This window comes from Mustela nigripes, chromosome 14, assembly GCF_022355385.1.
Source record: "Mustela nigripes isolate SB6536 chromosome 14, MUSNIG.SB6536, whole genome shotgun sequence".
NCBI lineage: Eukaryota > Metazoa > Chordata > Mammalia > Carnivora > Mustelidae > Mustela > Mustela nigripes.
In genome coordinates, this window is record NC_081570.1 from 63,202,940 (window position 1) to 63,226,813 (window position 23,874).

A 23,874-nucleotide genomic window follows, 5' to 3' on the forward strand; every position below is an offset into this window, starting at 1 on the left:
CTGGCGTCTTTTGTTGATAGGCATTTGTGCTCCCTTATTAGTGGCAAATTATTCATCTAATGAGCCCATCACAGCATTTTTAAGCAGAGGGAAGGCTCTATGGTTAAACAGCCCGGGGAGAATTTCATCTGCTACTTTTGAAGAATCCTTTGATGCGCCCAAAGCCTGTAGCAGGGTGATTCCAAACCCACTTAACTTTTTAAAAACTGTGAAATGTCTGCAAGGGGTTCTCTGATCTGCTGGAGGAGACCGAATCGAGGAGAAGAAAAGGGCGCTTTCTCTCCCCAGCAGGACCCAGATCCCTGCCTGCTGCTGAGCCGGCTTTGCATACGTTGAACCACAGAACGTTTACTGTGGGGGGTGGGGGAGAAAAAGAGGGAGAGAGAAAAAAGAAAAAGTAGCAAGCATCGAGGGGCTGCCGCGGGAGACCCGGACGGCACGTAATCCGTGGGCGGGGTCTCGGAGGCCGCCAGCCAGTGGACGGGCCCGGGGGCGGGGCCGAGGCGCGGGGGGCGGGGCCTGTGCCCGCGCAGCTCGCACCGCGGTCCCCTTATTTGGATCTGCGGGAATGTGGGCTGGAGCGGTCCTGCCGCGGTACCAGCCTCCAGCCTGTCGCCCGGACTGCCCCTGACCCAGGCGCGCCCGCTGCTCGGTGGCAGAAGGGCCGGCGGAGCGCCATGGCCTGCATCCTGAAGGTAACGACTGGGGTCTGTGGCTCGGACGCGTGGATGGCCGGTCCCTTGCTGCTCAGAGGCAAGGAGTCAGCCGCCGTCCCACTGCATCCTCATCTCAGTTGTCTTTTCCTGGCATTGATTTTCTTTTTGTTCCTTTGGCAAATGCATATGGAGGGAGCTTCTGAAACATGCAGCTGGCACGGCTTCTCTTCCCACCATTCCTGCCTGCTCGCGCCTGCATTGAAGGAGCTGCAGACTGTTGGCTCCAGGGGAGAGCAGGGCTCTGTGCCGAATAATGGGGATGGCAGGGAGGGGAGGGGTGCTCCCGCGGGTCCCGAGGCTCTGTTGCCTGAGGCCTCGCAGGGGCCAAGGGGAATGGAGAAGAGTCTGGGCTTGGGTGACTGGTGGTCAAGGATATAGCACTTTGAATGGGGGTGAGAGTGAGCAGAGGGGCGTTCTGTTGAACATTTGATCTCGCGAAGACAAACTTCAGAGTTTACAGGTAGTCCCTTAGGAATGAGTTTTCTGTGTGAACTGCTGGCTTTATGTGCCATTAACTTTACTTCGGGAAAGTTCACAGAAAGATGTTTTTATTAGTAGAGAATTTCTGACCCTTCCTTAAGCTCATATATTTGAACAGACCCAATGATTTCACTACATAGCAGAACCCGCTGAACCACCCCTTCTTTGTTGAGTTTTCTTTCCCCAAGTCTGGGTTCTGAGCCCAGACCAAGTGTCGTTTTGGGTTTATAGCTCTGTGGTGTCAGGTGGGAGGCTGTGGGTTTGTGGGTTCCGTGCCTCACTTGATAACTTTACATTCCACAAGGAGAGGCGTTTTACTTGTTTTTTGTTTTGATTTTTCTCATGCCTATCTCTCCTCATGCCTAACCTGACTCCTGACTGCCTGAATCTTAAACATTCACAGCCTGAAGGTTTCCTGGGCCTTGACTGGAGAATGTAAAGGCCTGTTTGTTCCAAGGTTGGGGGAGCTGTGTGTGATAGAGGAAAACACCACAAAAAGAGTTTTGTTGTTGTTTATTGTGAAATACTATTTGTTTCTCTGTACGATGATTTGAAGCCATCTACTGTTAAACTAGTTACTTCCTGTGTCATCTTGTCATCTTATACCATGCCTTGGTGTTAATGATACAAATAAGAGACTAACCTAGGAAAGGTTTTCTTGCTCTCTCTCTTTTTTTTTTTTTCCCTTAGAGTAAAGGAGGTCAGATATTTCCTGTGACTTTTCTGAACTTCCTCTCTTTGGTTTTGGAACATTTTCTGGGACATAACAAATGGTAGCAAGATCAAGAGGAAATACGTAATACATTGGTATTACAATATGGGATTTTTAACTTGGAGACTCAGCACAAGGACTGAAATAAGAGTATGAGTCATTCTTTACTATTTATTATATTATTAGCTGAAAGGGAAATTGAGGAGCATGGCGTTTATCATTGGACATCTTCTTCTTTTGGCTTCTCCCTGCCTTATCTTGCACATGTTCCAAACATTTTAAACTAATACCCCAAGCTACACATGAATCTGATCCAGGCTTACTTTTCAAGCGCCTCACATTGACCTCATACATTTGGGGGCACATCTGAGTCCTCCTTATCTTTCCTCCACTGAAACCCATCTGGGATGCAGACAGATAAACTTCAAAGAGGTTTGGATTCAGAAAGACCTTGGTCTGTTTGCAGGTTCTGCCTGTTGCCACCTGTGTGGCCTTGGACAAGTTACTTATATGTCTCTGAGTCAGAGTTTCCTCAATGTAAGATCAAAGTAATAGCACCTACTCCCTAGGGTTGTTGTGGGAACAAAGTAAGATAGGGGAGGAAAACTACGCTGTGGCATAGGCATTGGTACGCGCCACTTTTTTCTGACATGTAGTGATAACTACAGATTAATGAATCTGTAATATGTCTTCTGCTTTTTTCATATACTGTAACTCTCATTCTTACATCGAATGCTACAGGGTGAGTAACATTGCATAAAACCCCATTTTAGGGGAGCCTGGTTGGCTCAGTGGGTTAAGTCTCTGCCTTCGGCTCAGCTCATGGTCCCAGAGTCCTGGGATCGAGCCCTGCATTGGGCTCTCTGCTCAGCAGGGAGCCTGCTTCCTCCTCTCTCTCTGCCTGCCTCTCTGCTTACTTGTGATCTCTCTCTCTCTCTCTGTCAAGTAAATGAATAAAATCTTAAAAAAAAAAATCCCATTTGATAGACGAGGAAACCAAGGCTCCTCAGTTTAAGAGATTTGCCCAAGACAACAGGGTGAAGTTCGAAGTGAGCTTGGGTTTAGACCCAGATTTGCCAAACTTTCTTATACTTTCATGCTGTTCTCTGCACTTTCTCAGGTGACCAATTTCTAAGATATCCCGATACCATTCAGAATCCTTACCACATTTGAGAAACAATGTACCTTTGTGCATTGTTGGTCTCAATGGCCTATGGTAGGCCTTTACCCCTTCTGGTTGTTGGAAGTCCATCCATGGTGGAGTGGAGAGTCCTGAGACCCGGATCCAGTGCAAGACTGACCTCCTGTACATGATGTTAGGCAGTCACTACATCTTACTCGTTTTAGAATGCAGATGTTTATGATAATTATCTGATAGGGTTTTATGAAGGTGAAATGATTGACTTCTTTTTTTCTTTTTTTTTCAACTAAACATTTTCTACCACATGCCATCCCGTGGCTTGATGTTGGCATCACAGGGTGTATGAGCCATTGACTTGGTTCTCAAGTTCTTTACGGTGTTGGAAAGAGGATGGAAAAGTAAGTGAACATTTATGTTACAACGTGAAGAGTAACATAGATCTGTGGAAGGCATACTATGCAGAGGGGTAGAGCGATGAACCCTCCTACTGACTCCTCAAGACAGGCTTTCCACATCCTGCATTGGAGCTAGGTTTTGAACACTGCCTCAAATGTACTATCGTGGAGCTTTTTTTTTTTTTGAAAGATAACCTTTGAGGCAATGTTAACTTTACTCTGTGGGTGAAAACTAATTTCTTGACAGATTTTTGAGGTCGATTTTATTATCCATTTTTATATATGAGAAAACTGAGATAGAGTTTGATTAAAATATCTTTATGGACTACATAGGATCCTAAAAATGGGGATCTCTGAGTAGCTAAGAGGAGAAGCCCATGCCGTGGCTGCCAGGAATGGTCCTATGTGGCACACAGAACGGTTCCCTCAAGGTACTGTGTATGGGGAAGGCCCATTCTGCCCCTGCGCAGAGCTGGCTCTCCTAACAGAACAATGATTAGTACCTCAATAATCATTAAATTGTGAAATACGTATTCACTCCACGTCGCCTGGGCTTTGAAGCTAGAACTATGTGGGTTTTAATTATGGCTACACCACTTACTAATTGTGTAACCACAAGAAAGTTTCTTGATTTCACTGCTCTGGTTTCTGAAATGGGGATAATCATGCATTCCTCAGCGGGTTATTCTAGGGGTTAAGTGAGAATAACTGCACGTTAGAAAGCATAGGCTAAACACAAGTCCAAGTCTTAGGTTCCTTTCTTGCCATACTCCCGGTCAGGCAGCCCTCCTGGGGAGCCGTGCTGTTGTGAACAATTAAGGGAAGGACTAGTCTTTTTCCAAGGAGTGTTTTTAAAGGTCTCAGAGATTTTGATAGACAAGAAAGGTATCTCATTTGTATTTATTTGATAACTAGTGAAGCAAAATTTTACATTCATGTTAGTCATTTGTTTTTCTTCTTCTGTACATTAGAGAGTCTTAAAATTTTTCATGTAATAAAACTTGTTTCTGGTTTCTTTTAGGATTGATACCTTTAGTCGGCAGGTCTGCCTTGGGCACAGTATCTGGTGCATTTTAGTATTTACCAGTATTTGCTGAATTGTATTCAGTTGCCTTTGTATCTGGCGCTAAAAGGGTCACTGAGTGGATGTGTAGACACAGGATACTTATGAGTCATTTCTGCCTTAGCGAAGATCACGGTTTTGCCAGACCTATGATCATGAAGCAGTTAGACAATAACACGACAGGTGCATGACTAAGCCACCGCTTTCTTCCCTCCCAGTCACCCATCCCCATGTAACATTTACTCAGATGGATGAGAAATTCGGCAACTGGTGATACCAAGTTATGAACTTGGTGTCTTCTCATTTCCTTTTCTTCCCCCTCCCCCATACCTCATTCTTCACCATCTTGCATCAGTTATATCTAGAAGAATCTCTCAGACCTACCTGTTACTCCCCATTCTTACTCTCTGCCTCGGTCAGGGTCTAGTGTTTGCTCTGTTTTTGTTTTGTTTTGTTTTGTTTTATTTTTTTAAAGATTTTATTTATTTATTTGACAGACAGGGACCACAAGTAGGCAGAGAGGCAGGCAGAGAGAGAGATAGAGAGGGGGAAGCAGGCTCCCCACGGAGCAGAGAGCCCGACACGGGCTCAGGACCCTGAGATCATGACCTGAGCCGAAGGCAGAGGCTTAACCCACTGAACCACCCAGGCCTCCCTGCTCTATCTTTTGAAGTAGGCTCCCTTTCTTCAGCATCCCCCAAATCTGGCCCATCTTCCCCATCACTGTCATGGTATTGTGCTCAAGTGCAGTGCTGATCAAGCCACTGACAGGCCTGAAAGCTTGTTTTGGCCCCCCAGTCCCTGGGGGACGAACCTAACTATTTACCTCTAGCTCCGCATTCACTCACGTTCCTTCACCATCTTGCCCCTACACCTGACCTCACCACCTGCTGCTGCCTCACCCAGACACTTACCTACGCTCATCCCAGGTCTGTAGATGGGGCACTTCCTCCTGGCTCTGAGTCACTGTGGGACAGCATAGGGGTTAACAGCCTTGGCTCTGAGGTCAGAGCGACCCCCTTCAGCAGGTTCCTCAGCTGTGGAACTGGAACAGAAGTAGTGCTGACTTCTTAGAGTTAGGAGGAATAAATGAGCTGATTCTGTAGAACAGAACCCGACATATCGTAAGTCCTGGGTAATCATTAGCAATCTGTTGCTGCCGGCGTGCTGTTTTCTCTGCAGGAAATTCCCTCCGCTATCACTTTTCCTCCAGCGACAAAAGTCCTGCTCATCTCTCAGCTCCTAGGTCAGTGTCCCATCTGCGGGGAAGCCTTCCTGTGCTTCGGCGGGCTTTCCCCGGCTCCCGTGGTCTCAGTTCTCATCTCTGTAGCAGCGGCGATTACCCTGTCCTGTCGGTTCGCTGTTTGCCTTCCAGACTCCTCTGTTTGGGAACTCATCAAGGGTGGGGGCCTTCAGGAAGTCAATCAGCTAGCGTTTGCTAAGCACGATGAGGGAATAGTGCTGTTGGTGCCGGAGTATATGGATGGAGGTATGGGTGGCTGCCCAAATGAGTCTTGGGGACAGCAAAAGCCTTGTCTTAATGCAACTTGGTATCCCTAAGAACCAGCCTGCCTCTCACTAACATGTTACCTAAATGTTTGTTGAATGCATCAGTGCATTAATGTATTCGTTTTTTGTTTTCTTTGAGATGAAATTTCTAGACGTGGGCCTAACCTGTCCTCTTTTGTAAACAGCTGAAGTTTTCATGGATGTAGAATGGATTTTTTCACTCTAACATATAGCAAGTAGGTTAGAGCTTATCAGTTATTTTTCTCCTTAAAATTCCTTCTCTGTTTGCTTCTCGTACATCTGTTACCGTGTCTCCTATAAAATCTGGAGCCGATTTGAAATCTGGAGGGAAGGGGAAATGAGGCCTGGACTGAAAGGAAGAGCTTATCTTTTGTTAGGATCATTTTGGTTCTTCAGGTTCACAGAAACAAACAAAAAAGTAAAAGTAAAAACAAAACAAAACAAAAAAACCCCAACACCCACAATCCCAATGTGTGGTTCTCATACTGAGGTCTCGAAGTGTTGGAAAACAGTCTGGCTTCGCTGAGCCTGGAAAGCCACAGAGACTTCATAGATACACAGATTGTAAATTTGAAACTCTAAGATCACCCCAGCAAGTGGAACAGACGAAGCCCTTGGACTAATAAATCTGCTACGATGTTTCTGGGATGCTGAAGTCTGGGCAGCGGTCCTGGCTCATTTTCAGTCTTAAGGTGACTGAACAGAATGCTTTTGCAACTTCCAGTTGCACACTGTGGGGAACGGGTGTCTTGTGAAGAAGCAGCGCTCTTTGGATGAATTGAGAACAACGGCAACAATACTAGCTGCTGTTTATTGAACACCTAGCGTGGTCAGGCTCGGTCCTGTGCTGAATGCTTTAAAGGCATCATCGCATGCAAACTGGGATTATAACGAAGACACTGAAGTTCAAAGAAGCTAAGTAGCTTGTCCCAGGTCCTGTGGTTAGTCAGTGGTGAAGGTGGAATTCACCTGGCTCTGTGTGGTTATGTGGTGTGTCTTGTGCCAATTTAAGTGAATGTTTGTGGGGACTTTGTGTTTATTTCACCATCGACTACCCAGGCAATACTCCGTCTAGACAGCTTCCTAACACCAGCCTGGTTGGGATCACTTTTAGCTGTGTTGTTTTTATCTGTTCCTTCTTCAGAGTTTCCTTTGTGACCGAGGAACTAGGGGAAATAGAGGGGCCACAGAGACTGGGGACGTAAGAAAGTTCTGGTTCTGCCTCCAACACTGAATAGCCCTTTGATCCTGCGCAAGTCACGTGACCCCTCCCCTTAGCCTGAGACGCCCACACGTCCCTTTGGGGGTGGGACTGAAGGAGGGGGTGTCGTACAGAGGTAGATTTCCCTTTGGGCCAAGATTCAGGGCCCCTCCAAAGCTCTGGATTTTTGTATTTATAAAAATACAAAAGGGACGCCTGGGTGGCTCAGTTGGTTAAGCAGCTGCCTTCGGCTCAGGTCATGATCCCAGCGTCCTGGGATCGAGTCCCGCATCGGGCTCCTTGCTCAGCAGGGAGCCTGCTTCTCCCTCTGCCTCTGCCTGCCATTCTGTCTGCCTGTGCTCGCTCTCTCCCCCCCTCTCTCTGATAAATAAATAAAATCTTTAAAAAAAAAAAATACAAAAGACATGGGGCTAACCTGTCCTCTTTTTTGTAAACAGCTGAAGTTTTCATGGATATAGAATGGATTTTTTTCACTCTAACGTATAGCAAGAAGGTCCTGGATTTTTGTATTTATAATTTTCTATTCATTTTCCTAAAGAGACCCACAAATCGTATAAACTTCAGGCTCCCCAACCTGGATCCCCTCTGGAGCAGCATCTCAGTCCAAAAGAGTTAATGCTTGCAAAGTCACTCTTCAAAGCAGAATGTGCCGTACACATATGGCAAAACCATTATTAGTATTATTAATAGTTAGATAACAGCTTGAGTCGAGGAGAGCTGTCTTGGGAACTGGTGGGCTTTAAAGAAGGGTTTAGATTTGAGGAAAGCAGAGGGAGCCTATTAAGCTTTCCAGTAGATGACTGGGGAAAATTATGAAATCTCCTCCCCAGGAGGAAAATTTCTATCTGTTTGTGAAAATTTAACACACACTTGTGCCTGAGGGCTGGGAGTTGGAGGAGTTCTTTTCTGTTTCCTGGCTTCTGGGAAAAGTGGAGGAAGGCATTTTTCTAATTGGAGAGAGTAGATTTACAAGTGCTACCAGGATCCCATTACAGAAAGCTGCAGTTAGCTCCTGGTTATTAAAACACTCATTATTCAGTTTATGGATTACCCAGATCCTGTCCGTCCCTGGCCGTTCTGATGTACACCTTTTATGCATTTTACTGCCAATTAGCACCTCCACCAGAGTCAGGAAAGGGAGAGGAACGAAACCCCAAATTGTTTAATTCCTCTCCTTGTTAACAGCTGTGTCAAGGGTGGTTGCCAGGAAGGTGGTTATAGGAGATGGCCCAAGTGAGGTGAAGGGATTATCTGTGCTTTCGCTATTGTTTTCTTTCCCCACCTCAGCTCAAGAACTGAGAGTCCTGGCTCTGGTTCTGTTTTTAAACTGATTTAAATTTGCCTCATCAGAGACCTTGGCCCAGGGTATCCAGAGATTTAATAAATAGGAGCCTCGGGGTAAGTAACGTTCTCAGAGAGGCCTTGTGCCCCAGACCCCATCATCTCCGGGCCTCCCCTCATTACCCGTGTGATGTGGAGGGAGGGGGCTCACAACATCTGGTGCTTGGGGGAAGTGACTCCCGAGGAGATGGCTTGGGGGCCAGGAAACAGGGGTCCTCGTACTTGAGTCATTCTAGTGTTTGTGTAAAAAAGAAACACATGTCTTTGCATAGACATAGTCAGTGTAAATATATAAATAAAAACACATACCCACATTCATTCAATCAGTTGTACCTTCCTATTAATTCAGATTTGAAAATTCTTACACAAAAAATCCTTCTTGGAAGGCACTTCTAATTTCAGAGGCTATTTTGTTTGTTTGTTTTAGTGTATTTATTAGCTGTGCCTTTATTGGACACAAAAATAAAAACTTCTTTGGTTGGTTACGAAAACTGTATTTGCATCTTGCCCTGAGCAGATCCTGATGGCGAGGGAGTGGGAAGTAAGATGCGTATGTCCTGCATTGAAAATGAGTCATGATATGGGGTTAGAATGTGCACCTGGAGCTCATCTTCGGTTTCAAGGACTAGAATGAGCAAGGAAGTGCTCTGGGATGATCTCCCTCCTTGGGACAAGTGGGATACATCCTTGCAGAGAGCAGAGGCTGCCGTTCCTGGCACTGTTGTTTGCTGTTCCCCGCCACGCCAGTAGACTGACTCTAAAGAGGGGTGAAAGTCTCTCTGTGAAGGTCTTGCCTTATCAAGCAGGAAAAATGGTAACCGGGAAAGAAGGGCTGTTCTCCAGGGTGCGGGGGGTAAGAGGATTTGGGGTGCAGAGGTCAGAGCTGAACCAGTGCCGAGTCAGATTCCAGCTTTGTGATGAATATGAGTCATGAAAGTAATATGTCTATTTACTGCAGTGTTGTCCCATAGAAATCTCGTGCAGCTTACTTCCACAATTTTACATTTTCTAAGAGCCACGTTAAAACATAGAAACAAAAAGAAACAGGCGGAATTTATGTGAATAACGTATTTCATTTAACCCAGTATATCTCAAAGATTTCATTTCAACATGTAATCAATATAAAAATTAGCAAGATATCTATACATCTTTTGTCAAGTCTTCAAAATTCAGCGTACCTTTTGCCATTACTGCATATCTCAATTCGGATGCTGAATTTTCATCAGAAATTTAGATTTTATAAAGTGTACAGGTAAAAAAGTAGGTTCCTGTGTTGAAGTTGCTTCAGAGGTGCTCAAAAGTTTCCCAAGAGTTGAATCAAGTGTTAGTTTTTAAATGTAAATAAAATAAAATGAAATTAAAAGTGTGGTTAAAAATGTGGTTCCTCAGTCACAACAGCCGTATTTCAAAATCTCTGTGGGCGATTGTGGGTAGTGGTTACTGTCCTGGACGGCGTGTTTATCTAGGTCTTCCTCCTCACCATCCGAAGGGACCACCAACCAGGGACGGAGGCAGTGAGAGCAGTGGAAGAAGATGAGGGGAAGGAGTGCTTGCCGGCGGCGGTGGGGGAGGGGCGGAGCAGAAGGGAAGGCACTCCTGTGGGTCAGACCCTTGCAGCTGAAGGGGAGGCAAATGATGAGTGAGTCATGAATGCTGGACCCAGGGACACACTGAAGCCTTTCTTGACTCCTTGGAATTTCACCTAAAATGGAGTCCTAGGTTTTTCCACATCCTGAGCCCGATTGGCCCCCTAGATGTTGAACAGCTGTGAATTCTCCCAGGGGCATGCGGTTTTGGGCTCAGTCTGGTGGTGTGAACTCCTGTAGGCTTTGAGGTCAGAGACAGAGTGTATACACTTTTATCTGAGCCATTGCTTTGCTCCAGCCGGGCAGTCCACACATGGCAGCAATTTGGACATCCGGAATAACCTCCGTGTCTTCTTTTAAGTCAAGAGAGTAGGTGATTGGTGTTCCTTTGTACAGCATGTTTATTTTTCACTGCTTGCTGGTGTGTATATAAATTCAGCAGTACGTGAATAGCTGTGTGTCCAGGGGTGCTTAGCACAAATCGGTTTGCAAACCCACAGCTCTGTTTCGTCTACACTCATGGGTTGTGTACCTGCCCTGCTCCACCTCATCTTGGATCACGAGGTGAACACTTCGTTACACTAATGGCAGTAGCTGCCACTGGCCGCGTGCCTTCTCTTGGCCAGACAGCCTCCCAGATATCTGTTACAGCTATTTATTATCCCACAAGATTTCAGGATGGGCGTTATTACTTTAGTTGGACTGACCTGGAACTCTGGTTTGTGGAGCTGCACGGTTTTGCTCACACAAGAGTGCTAGGCCAGGAGCCTCCAGCTATAGCCTTTGGGCCAAATCCCCTGTGGCCTTTGTCTATTGAGCACGGTAGGGCCCACGGTTAAGAATGGGTTTTGCATTGTTGAGTAGTTGAAAAAAAATCAAAAGCAAAATAAGATCTCAGGATGTGTGAAAATGTATGAGAGTCAAATATCAGTGCCCATAAATAGTTTTCCCGGAACACAGCCCTGTTTATTTGTTACTTAGTGTCTATGTCTGCTTTCCTGTTACAGTAGCAAAGTTGAGAAGCTGACATTTGGACAGCAAAGCCTTAAAAATTTGATGTCCCTTTGCAGATAAATTGTGCCACCCTCTGTGCTAGGCTGTCAAATCCCTTCTGCAGACTGAGAGCTGGGGTCGGGCGGGCGCAGGGTGTCCCAGGGATCTTCAGCTCTCGCCTGGGGCCCCACACTGGGGACGGCAGAGAGATTTACTGAGCGTGGAGCACTTCGAGTGGAAGAGGAAAGGAAAGCTTAGGGAGGAGATGTAACTCCCCAAAGTCACATGGTGACTGGGGCTGGAATTCAGACTCCAGAGCCCCCCCAAGTCTGTGGCTTCTGACAGATGCATTGACCGCAAGTGTTAATCAGCTGGAATTGAACCAGGAAACCTGAATGGCCTGTTTGACCAGAGGTTGCTAAACTCCAGGGTTTATGACTCTATATCTGGGTTGGGGCTCAAGAAGCTGTGGCTCTGACAAGCCCCCAGGATGAGTGGCTGTCAGTTAAGCGTCTCCCTTCGGCTCAGGTCACGATCCCAGGGTCCTTGGATTGAGCCTGGCATTGGGGCTCCCTGCTCAGCGGGGAGACTGACCCTCCTCTCCATGTGTGTGCGCGCGTGTGCACCCGTGTTCTCTCTCTCTCTCTCTGACAAATAAATAGATAAAATCTTTTAAAAAGAACAACAACAAATAGTTGTTGAGTTGTGAAAGGCTTCACACACCAGTGATGCCCCATAGAAACTGACAAGAATTTAAGGCAGTTTAGAAATTTAAGTCAAGTCCATTCTAATAAGCTTTTTCAACATTGTAATTATTCTCATTAAACCCCAAGCTTTCTGATACCATAGGGCTCAGGCCATCATGAGTATTGAAACACATGTGCTCTGCTTCCAACAACGAGGAGCTGGAGGGTGAAATGAACCCCTTGCTGGTGGCACTCCTCCTCTGTTTCTGGAAACTTGAGTTTCTTTCAAAACAGTTTCAAAATCAGTTAATGTTGATTTATAAACCAGGACTTTGGCTTCTGCCGTGATTGTATATCAAACCCTTTCTGGGCTCTGTTTCCGCCCATGAACCGCCCCTCTCTCCCCAGGTCCGTTTCTCTGCCCTGGGTGCAGGAAACAGCTTCTGTAGTCTCATTGTCCTGGCTTTGGTCATGAAAGGTAATGCATTAGTGCTACAGTTCACCATCTTAATTATTGGCTCTACTCGGTCTCGTGTTTAAAAAGTCGTTACTTAAGGATTAGGAATGGGGAGAATGAACACTGGCGAAAGATGATAGATTTTTTTTTTAATGTTGATGATTCACAGCCTTGTTTGGGATTTTAATAAGTAACAGAAAGCATTGGAAACCACTGATTTAATCTCTTCTGATAGGCTCATATTGACATAAAGAAAATAAATCTCGTAAGGTGTACCTTTTTACTTTTCCTGGCTCTCTATTTCCATGCCTCCATTCTTTGTGCAGCTCATTTTTCTCATCTCCCCCCCCCCCCCACCCTTTCCCTCTGGCCTCTGAGCCCCTCCCTAGTACCCCTGTTACAGGGATCATTCGTTAGTGTGTGTAAAGAACCATAATCTCAGCTCTGTAGAAGGGAAGCCTTACAGAACTCTATTACCAAGTAGGTGAAACCCTCTCACAGGGTCCCAGGTTATAAGGCATTCCATTAGGAATTCTGTGGGAAATGGGACTCATTTCTCTGCCCCATATCAAACCATCAGCTGGTGTTCATGACAGCTCCGGGATGTCATCCTCCATACCTTTGCCACGGCTGGAGGCTGACTTTACAGCTGCTGGTGTTTGCTCTTTTATTGCTGACCTTCTCAACCTTGGGGCCCTTTCTTTCTCCCTATGTCCAGGAGAAAATTCATTCCCCAGGAGCAGCAATTACCTGCCACCTTTCGTCTGCCGCCTTATTCATTCTTCTCTCATTCTTTCAGTTGGGAGTAAGAGAATCTCTCCCTCCGACCCTGGTTTGTGCCACTTAATGATTTGTTCCTTAACTGGCTTAATGTTTATTTAATTCTACCATGCTGTTTAACCCCAGAAGCCTGGTTGATGGCTTAAGCTGAGCCAAGATTTCTGCTCGTGACTTTTAACTTGTTGGTAGAGTAAGGTTTGCTTTCCCATCCTCCATGTTTGACCCTTGGTATTAAAACCTTGTTTAAAGAAATGACATCTGAACCATCTACCACCCTAGATTTCTATATTAGAAAAATTGAAGTTCGCTGTATGTTCTAGATTTGTGTAGGTGAAAGGGGTCTGTATCTGACCTGTGTTTTACTTTTCCCTTCAGCAAACAGAAACTTGTGAAGAGGGAGTTTATCATCAAGCACTTCGGGAGAACCCAAGTACAGTGGGCGGGAGGAGGCGTAGGAGGCATGGAGATGAAAGAGAAGCTAAGGGTTTATTTTTTTTTTGCTTTTGTCTGAAACAATTTTACTTTATTTATTTTTACGTTTTTTTTTGTTAAGAAACTCCACAGCAAGCACGAGGCTTGAACTCATGACCGGGAGATGGGGAATTGCATGTTCTACTCACTGAGCCAGCTGAGGATTTAATTCCTTTCTAAGGGAAATTGGGTCTGCATGGGTGATAATACTATTTGTGACAACAGCTTGCATTTACCCAGTGCTTGCTCTTTTTATTGAGGGCTGTCTATTTTTGCATTATCTCCTTTGTCAAGCTGATAGGGTAGATATAAAGAGTTATAAATTCCCATTTAGATGAAGACATTGAGGCTTAGAGAGGTTAAATAACCTTCCCAAGATTGTACAAAGCTGGGTCAGGGGTCAGGGTATGGGTGGGCAGTATTTGAATCCCAAAGTCTGGCTGGAGTAGAATATATATAATAGAATCTTTTCCTATAGTCATACATGGACAAATCTATTTGTAACTTTTGCACAATAATAATAATAATAATTAACGAACATTTACTGGGTGCTAACTTTGTGGTAGGTACTGTGAGGCATACATGTGATTTCATTTATTATGCAATAATCCTATTAGAAAAATACTATTTTTTTTAAGATTTTATTTATTTATTTGACAGAGATCACAGTAGACAGAGAGGCAAGCAGAGAGAGAGAGAGAGGGAAGCAGGCTCCCCGCTGAGCAGAGAGCCCGACGCGGGACTCGATCCCAGGACCCTGAGATCATGACCTGAGCCGAAGGCAGCGGCTTAACCCACTGAGCCACCCAGGAGCCCCAGAAAAATACTATTATTATCAAATCTGTTTTACCTTTGAGGAATCCTGAGGCTTAGAAAAACTCTTCTGCTTTGCCCAACCCTGTGGCTAGTGACAAGACAATTTGTGTGACCATATTATTTTTTATTAACTGTTTTACTATTATTTAAAAAATTTTTTCAAATTGAGTTTTTATTTTAGTTCTAGTATAGTTAACAGTGTTATATTAGTTTTGGGTGTACAATAGAGTGATTCAACAGTTCTAAACATCATGACTCAGTGCTCATCATGATAAGTGTACTCTAATTCACATCATCTGTTTCACCCATCCTCCACTCACCCCCCCCATATGCTTTATTTTATCTCATTTTATTTTACGCAGGGCTTGAACTCATGATCTTGAGATTAAGACCTGAGATCAAGAGTTGGATGCTTAACTGACTGAGCCACCCAGGCACCCCTGATATGTTTTATTTTAAATGAGTACCCTCATTTAAAGTTGTGTTTTTTTTTTTTTTCCAACAAGGAAATTTTTTTTACCTGAAGCATACTTAAGATACACGGTTCTTAAAGATATATATAAAACATTCCATCCAAGAAAATTAGAATACGTGTTTTCTTCAAGTACACAGAAGAATCCAGTGGTTAAATCACCTAAAAGGAGACATAACAAATATTACGAATTTAAGAAGACAAAAATCATACCAAATATATTTTTTAAAGTACAGTAGTACAAAACTAAAGATCAACAATAAAACCAAGTTGGAAATTCTACAATGTAAATATTAAATATTTAATACATAAATATTAAACAACATACTACTGCACAAACGATGGGCTAAATAAGAAACAGCAAATCAAAATATGTCTCAAAACAAAAGAAAAAGAAAGCCAATATTGCAAAACCTATGGGATGCAGCAAAAGCAGATATTAGAGTGAAATTTATGCTATAAATGCTTCTATTAAGAGAAAAAAGGTTCACATAAACAACTTAGCATTATGCTATAAGGAACTATAAAAAGAAGAAACGTAGTTGAAATTTTTTAGTAGATGCAGGAAAGAACAAACAAAAATCAGAAATGAATAAAATAGAGACCAGAATAAACAAAAACATGACATTGAAAGTAATGACCCATTTTTCAAAAAAATATTGTTACTAACATTTATTGTGCTCTAAGACCTGGCCCTTATTTTTAGCACTTCACGCTTATTAACTCATTTAATGTCTATTTTCCAAGTAAGGAGATCAAGACACAGAGTGGTTAAAGTCACCAGACTGTTTCTGGCTATGATGAAACGCAGGCCCCTTGGCTGTGATCTGTGTGTGTTAGAGACACGCACATGGCCACACACCCTGTTTTTAAATGTTGTTGTTTATGTTTGTTTGTTTTGGCTTTTTTGTTTGTTTTTTGCCACTTTTATGGTTTACCTCTTAGTGCAAAGAATCACTTAGGACTATTGAAACCCATTCCAGTATGAAATCAACCCACATCAAAGGAGGTTATGTAAATAAAAAAGATTTCTTCATTTTTACCTTGAGAGAAACCAAATTTAAAAAAATTTGTGTTTGTTTTCCCTTTGAAGAATTTTGAATCAGCTCACACTTAGGAAAGACCCATTTAGGTCCTTAGATGTGGCATTAATTTCTTTGTGAAGATGGGATTTCTATTTGACCCTGAGGCCATCATTCTGACTGGGTGGAGAATGCCAGGTAGTTTTCCCTCTTGACTTCTCTCCCTGTTCTCCCCTTCATCGCTGTTGCCCTGGATAACTCCACTGGGCAGCTAGAGCGATCCTTTAGAAAGTAAATCAGATTACGGTAATTGCCTGTCTAAATCTTTTGGTGGCTTTCCATTCCACTTGAGACAAAATCTAAATTCCTTCCCACGGCTCACTATGCTCACGATCTTGCTCTTGCTTATTTGAGAAATCATCTCCTATACCTTAGTTCCCTGATCATTTTCATTCCATCCAGTTCTTGGACCATGTCAAGCTCCCCTTCTGCTTCAGAGCTTCTGGGCTGCTGTTCCTCTGCCTTCCATCTTTGCCTCCAGGTTCTTTTTGATGCTATCTTTTCCCCTCTTCTATGTCCCAAATTATTAAATGCATTGCCTCAAGCAGGCCTTTTGCTGATTATGACAATAAAATATAATTCATCCAGGGCACATGGATGGCTTAGTCAGTTAAGTGTCTGCCTTCGGCTCGAGTCATGATCCCAGGGTCCTGGGATGGAATCTGAGTCGGAATCCCTGCTCAGGGGGAAGCCTGCTTCTCCCTCTCCCTGTGCCCCTAACCTTTGCTTGTGTTTGCGCATGTGCACGCTCTCTTTCTCTCTCTCGTGCATGAGCATGCTCTCTCAAATATATAAATAAGGTCTTTAAAAAAAAATCTATATACATATAAAATTCTTTCTGATATTTCCTTTTTAATACATGAATTTATGTGTATTTGTTTTCCTTGTAAGTCAAAAGACTGAAAGGAAAGGGATCATAGTTATTTTATTCATCACTGTGTATCTAGCATCCAGCACAGTACATTCAGCAAACTAATGAATGGTTGAATGAATTAAATTTCAGGCAAAAAAAAAAAAAAAGAAAAGACGTGCAAAGATATGGTGGCATGAGGCGTGAAGTGACAGGTCATTTTGGGGAGTAGTCAAAGTTGTGGGGGTGCCCGGGTGGCTCAGTTGGTTGAGTGTCTGACTCAGGTCATAGTTTCCGGGGCATGGGATAGAGTGCTGTGTCAGAGTCTGCGCTCAGCAGGGGGTCTTCTAGGAATTTTCTCTCTCCCTCTCCTACTACCCCCCCCCCCATCTTTCTCAGATAAATAAATAAATCTTTTTAAAAAGCTGTGGAGATGGTTGTCACTGGGCTGGTTTTGGCAGCTAGAAGAGATGATATATAATATGGGGTTAGATCATGAAGGATTATGTGGGTCCTGCCAAGGAGCAGGAGCTTTATCCTCTGGAAATGAGGAAACACTGATGGGTTTTAAACAGATTATTAAATGCAGTTGAGGTATTGAGTCAGAGAGAACATTCTATTGTCTCACTGTCTTTTAGAGTACTCAAGAGTCCTTAGAGTGACTCTCATTATTGCCCTTTGTATTTGGAAATTACATGTTCCAATTATGATTTTGCTACAAGGATTGCACAGGCAGAATGTCAAACAGAATTCTGGAAATTAAAATATACCAAAGATGTAAGTGTGCTTGTTTATGGCATAGCTTGGTGTTTTATCTCTCAAATGTGGATGAGTCAATGATAAAATAAAACCAAACATTTTAGACAAGTAAGTTATTAGCTGTTCAGGTGATTCAGCTTTCCATATAATGAAAAGAATCTTGAATTTGGACATTATCTCTTGAGTCATTTAGGTGGTATGTGGCTGGCTTTAGGCTCTGTTTGGTAGAGCCGACTTTTACATTCACTTGAGAGTGTTGCTTTGAAGGAGGGTGCTGTATGGTTCTGCCCTGTGGATCAATTATATAGTGACTGTCTTGGGACCCTGCCCTGAAAGGACAATACTATCGTCTTTGCACAGCTCCTATTTATTGAGCATCTACTATGTGGCAGGCGCTAGTCATCTTACATTACATGTGGACAAAACTTTATCGCATCTGTTTGTGGTAGATGCATTCCCACCGTACAGATGGAGAAACAGGTTCTGGAAAACTTGGTAAAATGGTCTCCCCTTACCCACGGTGTTGCTTTGCATAGTTTCAGTTATAGAGCCTGATGCTGCTTCATCATGCCTACATCGTTCATTTCTCTTCAGCTCACCACAGAGGCATTTTAACCTCTCATATCACAAGAAGGGTGAGTACGGCATGTACAATAAGATCTTTTGAGAAAGAGACTACATGCACATGACTTTTATTACAGTATACTGTTATAATTAGTCTATGTTGTTATTAGCTACTATTGATGATCTCTTACTGAGCCTAATTTATGAATTAAACTTTATCATATGTATGTGTAGGGAAAAAAAATAGTATGGTTCAATACCATCCATGGTTTCAGACATCCACTGAGCGTCTTGGAATGTATCCCCTGTAGATAAGGGGGGACTAGTATAATTCTCCCAAGTGAGAGCCAGGGGATTAAATTCAGATCTGACTCAAAATGCCCCGCTTTTATTTTAACCCTCTGCTGGGCCTACCTCTGTAGAGGAGAGAATCATATAGGACTATTGAGATGAATTAAACATACCTGTACTTGGAAAGGCTCATAGAAATAATTGAAATCTGACTTAAACTGAATATTAAAAAAATTAAAGAATTTTAAGAATTTTTTTTAGGGGGGAAGGGAGAGAGGGAGAAAGAGAATCTGAAGCAGTCTCCATGCCCAGTGCATGATCCTAAAGGGGAGAGGGGGGAAGTGAGGAGGGTCTCGATCTCACAACCCTGAGATCATGACCTGAGCTGATATTAAGAGTCTGATGTTTAACCAACTGAGCCACCCAGGTGACCCTAAGAACATTTCTTTAATTTGAAGAACTTTTAAACTAATTTACACTTAGGCAGCCGTTTTATTCAACCTGTTCATTTTGATTCAGCCCTAGTAAGATTAGTTTCACTGATGAGAGCAGGTCCCTGAACAGAATCTTGATGGAGAGGCGTGAACATTGGGACAGCTGTGCTGCCTTCACCTACTGGTCTCCTCACCACAGCCTTCTCTTCATTTGCCATTCTGGAATCACAGTAGCCAGAAGGAACTTTTAAAAATATAAGTTGATTGCTTTCCCTTGCCTAACTGGTCATATTCTGGGCACCCCCCCCCCCACACAAAATGCAAATAATTTGCAAATAATAAGGGGTTAATATCCAAATGTGAAGAACTCCCACAATTTACTAGCAAAGAAAAACAATCAAATTAGGAAATGGGCAAAGGGGGCACCTGGGTGGTTTAGTCGTTAACTGTCTGCCTTCGTTTCAGGTCATGATCCCAGGACTTTGGGATTGAGCCCCACATTGGGTTCCCTGTTCAACAGGGAGCTTGCTTCTCCCTTTCCCACTGCTCCTGCTTGTATTCCCTCTCTTGCTGTGTCTCGCTCTGTCAAATAAAAATAAAATCTTAAAAAAAAAAAAGAAAGAAAGAAAAAATGGGCAAAGGCTCTGAGTAGACATTTTCCCAAAGAAGACATACACATGGCCGTAGGTACCTAAAAAGATACTCAACATCACTAATCATCAGAGAAATGTAAGTCAAAAGCACAGGGAGGTATCACCTCAGACCTGTTAGAATGGCTATTATCAAGAAGATAAGAAAAAACAAGTGTTGGCAAGAATGTGGAGAAGAGGGAACCCATGTGAACTGTTGGCGAGAATGTAAATTAGTGTAACCACTGCAGAAAACAGTATGGAGGTTCCTCAAAAAATTGAAAATAGAGCTACTGAATAAAGAAATAATTCCACTTCTGGGTATTTATCCAAAGAAAATAAAAGCACTAACTAGAAAAGAAATCTGCACTCTCATTTCACTGCAGCATTACTTATAATAGCCAAGACATGGAAATAACCTAAGTGTCCATCGATGGAGGAACGGATAAGGAAATATGTGTATATACTTAGAGATATATATATGTTTGTGTATGTGTGCACACGCACATGCATGCACACACACACGGAGGAATATTACTCAACCGTAAAAATGGAAACCCTGCCGTTTGCACTTGAAGGCATTATGCTAAGTGAAATAAGTCAGAGAGAGAAAAACACATACTACGGGGTCTCACTTCTATGTGGAATCTAAAACAAAACAACACAAGACAAAAAAGAACTCGTAGATACAAAGAGAACAGATGGCCTGAGGTGGAGGGTTGGAGGGTTAAGATAGGTGACGGGATCAAAAGGTATAAACTTTCAGTTATAAAATGAATGAGTCCCGGGGAGGTAATGGGCAGCATGGTGACTCTAACTATTAATACTGGATTGCGTGTTTGAAAGTTGCCAAGAGAGTAGGTCTTAAAAGTTCTCATCACAAGAAGAAAACTTGTAATTATGTGTGGTGATGGACTTTAATTAATATCCATTAATTGTGATCGTTTTTGCATTATATGCAAATAGCAAATCATTATGTTGTATACCTGAACCTAGTATAATGTTATATATTTATTATATCTCAATAAAAATGCTTATGAGATGATCTTGTTCTAACTGGCCTAAGTGGTCAGTGGTTTCCCTTTCATTTGCAAGAAATTCCAGGATTTTTGTCATGATTCCACAGGCCTGCATGACCTGTTCCTGCCTTCCTCTCCAGCCTTCAAGGCACTTATCCTTTCTATCTCTGTCTTGGCTACTCTGAGATTTTTTTCAGCTCCTGGACCTGAAACAGAACATTTGTGGTGATTGGTGGGCAGCACTGTGTGGCTCAAGCTTAGGCTGGACTGAGGGAACTGGTGGGAGATTAGGTAGCTTAAGCAGTTTGGACTTGACCTTGTCCAAAGAGCACCTTAGGGACATTTTGGTTGATGACGGCTTCGAGACGTTTTATGCAGAAGACTAAATGTGCTGGAGCCATTGATCAGGAGATAGACTATCCTATTGTCTTAATGACTTTTTAGAGTGTCCGGAGTACTTGGATTGGGTCTGGTTTTCGTTCTTTATATTTAGAAATTACTTGTTCCAATTATGGTAGCCTTAATGATGACACAGGCAGAATTTTTATCAGAAAGCTGAAGGTTAAAACATGGCAGTACCTTTTCTGTCCCTGTGTGTGGTACATTCAGTCACAGTTAAGGAGCGTGTTCCTTGAAGTTGAAGAGCTGGGCTGAAGTCCTGTACTGGTCCCAGACCACAGTCTATGTGGCTGCTTTAGTGAGGTTGCTATTTAGTGAGGTTGTATAAAATACCTAACTTTTGGGTGAGCAAATACATCAATCCATTTGAAAGTGCTAATAAAAGTAAAATATTCTTGGCAAATAAAGCTAATAATATAGGTGGTCGAATTTTCGTTTAATCAGGGCAATCCTAACTTTAAGAGCAGTCCTTTGAGCCCATAGGTCACTAATGGGACAATTCAGGTTCCTTCTGACATGGATAAACAGTTCATGTTTGTAATCTGAAACTATAATTTTGGGCATGTGAGATACTTCTGACCCACTGCCTATTAAGCACCTGCTGTTTCCCATCCTGGAGGTGTGGTGCAGCTCCATACTACTGTCCTGGAGCACCTGTTTCTTGAACAAGACCAGGCTCCAGACCTCAAGTTAAGCAATATATATATATATGGCAGGTAAAGTTTCTACCAGCCTGTGACTGTTTTGTAAGCCCCCTGTGAGTCTGCATTATTAATGAGGAAATGTAGGTTTAGTAAATCCTTAGAAGTTAAGGGGTTAGAGAAGTTAATTGAAAGAGCTAGTGGACCTCGGGCCAGAGAGTCCAACTCTGTTCTCACTGACTCCCAAAATCCATGCTCTTAACCCCAGCCCTGTCCAGACACAAGACTGCCCTATACGTAGGTCAGAATAGTAGGTGGGAATGGAGAAAGAGATCTTCCCTGTAGACCTTAAATTAAAAACTCATTTTGTGGTCATTTTTCTGAAGCCCATCTTTGTCTTGGGTTTATTTCTCTAATTAGAAATATACTTTGTTTTGGGCGCCTGGGTGGCTCAGTGGGTTAAGCCGCTGCCTTCAGCTCGGGTCATGATCTCAGGGTCCTTAGATCGAGTCCCGCATCCGGCTCTCTGCTCAGCAGGGAGCCTGCTTCCTCCTCTCTCTCTCTCTGCCTGCCTCTCTGCCTACTTGTGATCTCTCTCCGTCAGATAAATAATAAAATCTTAAAAAAAAAAAAAAGAAATATACTTTGTTTTGCCTGATAGATTTTAAAAAAAAAAGATTTATTTGAGAAAAGAGAGAGAGCGCGCACACCTATGCAAGTGCGGAGGGAGCACGGAGCGGGGTTGTGAAGTGGGTGGGGGAGGAGGAGAAGCAGACCCCTCCGCTGAGCAGGGAGCTGGCCACAGGACTTGATTCCAAGACCCTGGGATCCTGACCTGAACCTAAAGCAGACACTTAACTGAATGACCCAAGTGCCCCTCTCATAGATTTTTAAAAAAATAATTAGTATAGGCATCAGTCTTTTGTAAACTCAATCAGGATTAAGTAAGGAGAATTTCTAAAATAATAATGGTTCCAGGTGTTCTTATAAGCGTTTTTTTTTAAAGATTTATTTATTTATTTATTTGACAGTCAGAGATCACAAGTAGGCAGAGAGGCAGTCAGAGAGAGAGGGAAGCAGGTTCCCCACTGAGCAGAGAGCTCGATGCAGGGCTCGATCCCAGGACCCTGGGATTGTGACCTGAGCCGAAGGCAGAGGCTTAACCCACTGAGCCACCCAGGCACCCCTCTTATAAGCGTTTTATAATGAGAGTTTCAAATCTGAGCCTCACAACAGTGCTGTGATATGGGTGCTATTATGGTGTCCATTTTACAGAGAAGGAAACAGAGATGCAGAGAGGCTAGATGAAGGGGTAGTGCCTTCATGGTAGGTGACATGTGTTACGGCAGAACTGACTGCATGCTTCGAGGATCTCATGCTTGATTTAATGTTCTGCACTTGCTGTTGAAGAGTTCTTCATAATTTTGAATAAGGGACCCTGCATTTTTATTGGCCCAGGGTTCTCCAAATTATGTAGCTGGTCCTGCCTACGCGGTGAGCGGCAAAGTCGGGATTCAAATCCAGACTGCCTGACCTTAAGCTTACACTCTTTCATTTATGTTCTCCAGCTCCCCATATCCCGTATTGTTTTTAAAAAAAATTATTTATTTGACAGAGAGAGAGATCACAAGTAGGTAGAGAGACAGATGGGGAAGGGGAAGGAGGCTCCCTGCTGAGCAGAGAGCCCGACGCAGGACTCTCGATCCCAGGACTCTGGGATCATGACCCAAGCCGAAGGCAGGGGCTTAACCCACTGAGCCATCCAGGCGCCCCCATATCCCATATCTTTTTTTCTTTAGAGAGAAGTCTAGTATCTTTTGTTTGTTTATTTGTTTTAGGTATAGATATTTTGATTTTGATTTTTTTTTCATATCCCATATTCTTAAAGCAAGCTCCCTCCACCTTCTTTTCCTTTGCACCTATCTTTCGAGATAGGTGGCTCAATTCATCTCTGTGGAATTCTTTGGATCTGAGTTTTGTTTGTTGGGCCCTCTATCTGATCCATACAATTTCCAGTTTGGTCTGTCGGAGAGCAGTAAGGAAGATTTGAAGATATGGCAAGAACTGCGTCCCTTTGCCATAATGAGAGAACTGTAGCCTAAAAGTAAACAAAAATAAAGTGGAAATACTGTAACGTACTTGCTTTACACAACTTTACTAGAAAAAATAGAAAAAGACAGCTCTGGTGCCTGTGGAAGGGAGGCAGTCCCTCAGCATGGCCTGCCTGCATGCGGAGCTCTGTGCATCGGCAGCACTTAATTACCACATACAGTTTTATGGACTGTTTTATGAGAAGCTGCTTTTTAGCCTTGCATGGATTGCTATAAAGGGAAATATAGAAAGAC

General features: G+C 43.3%; 1 protein-coding gene across 2 annotated transcripts in view; it reads left to right on the forward strand.

Annotated features, from left to right (window-relative positions):
- Positions 1-515: 515 nt before the first annotated feature.
- The window catches only part of ST6GALNAC3 (ST6 N-acetylgalactosaminide alpha-2,6-sialyltransferase 3), a 526,582-nt gene continuing 503,223 nt past the window's right edge, over positions 516-23,874 (forward strand). For both annotated transcript variants that reach the window (XM_059375157.1, XM_059375158.1), the window contains exon 1: positions 516-695. In XM_059375157.1, the coding sequence (XP_059231140.1) occupies positions 678-695 (18 nt within the window). In that variant the 5' untranslated portion in view covers positions 516-677. The remainder of the gene's footprint in view (positions 696-23,874) is intronic.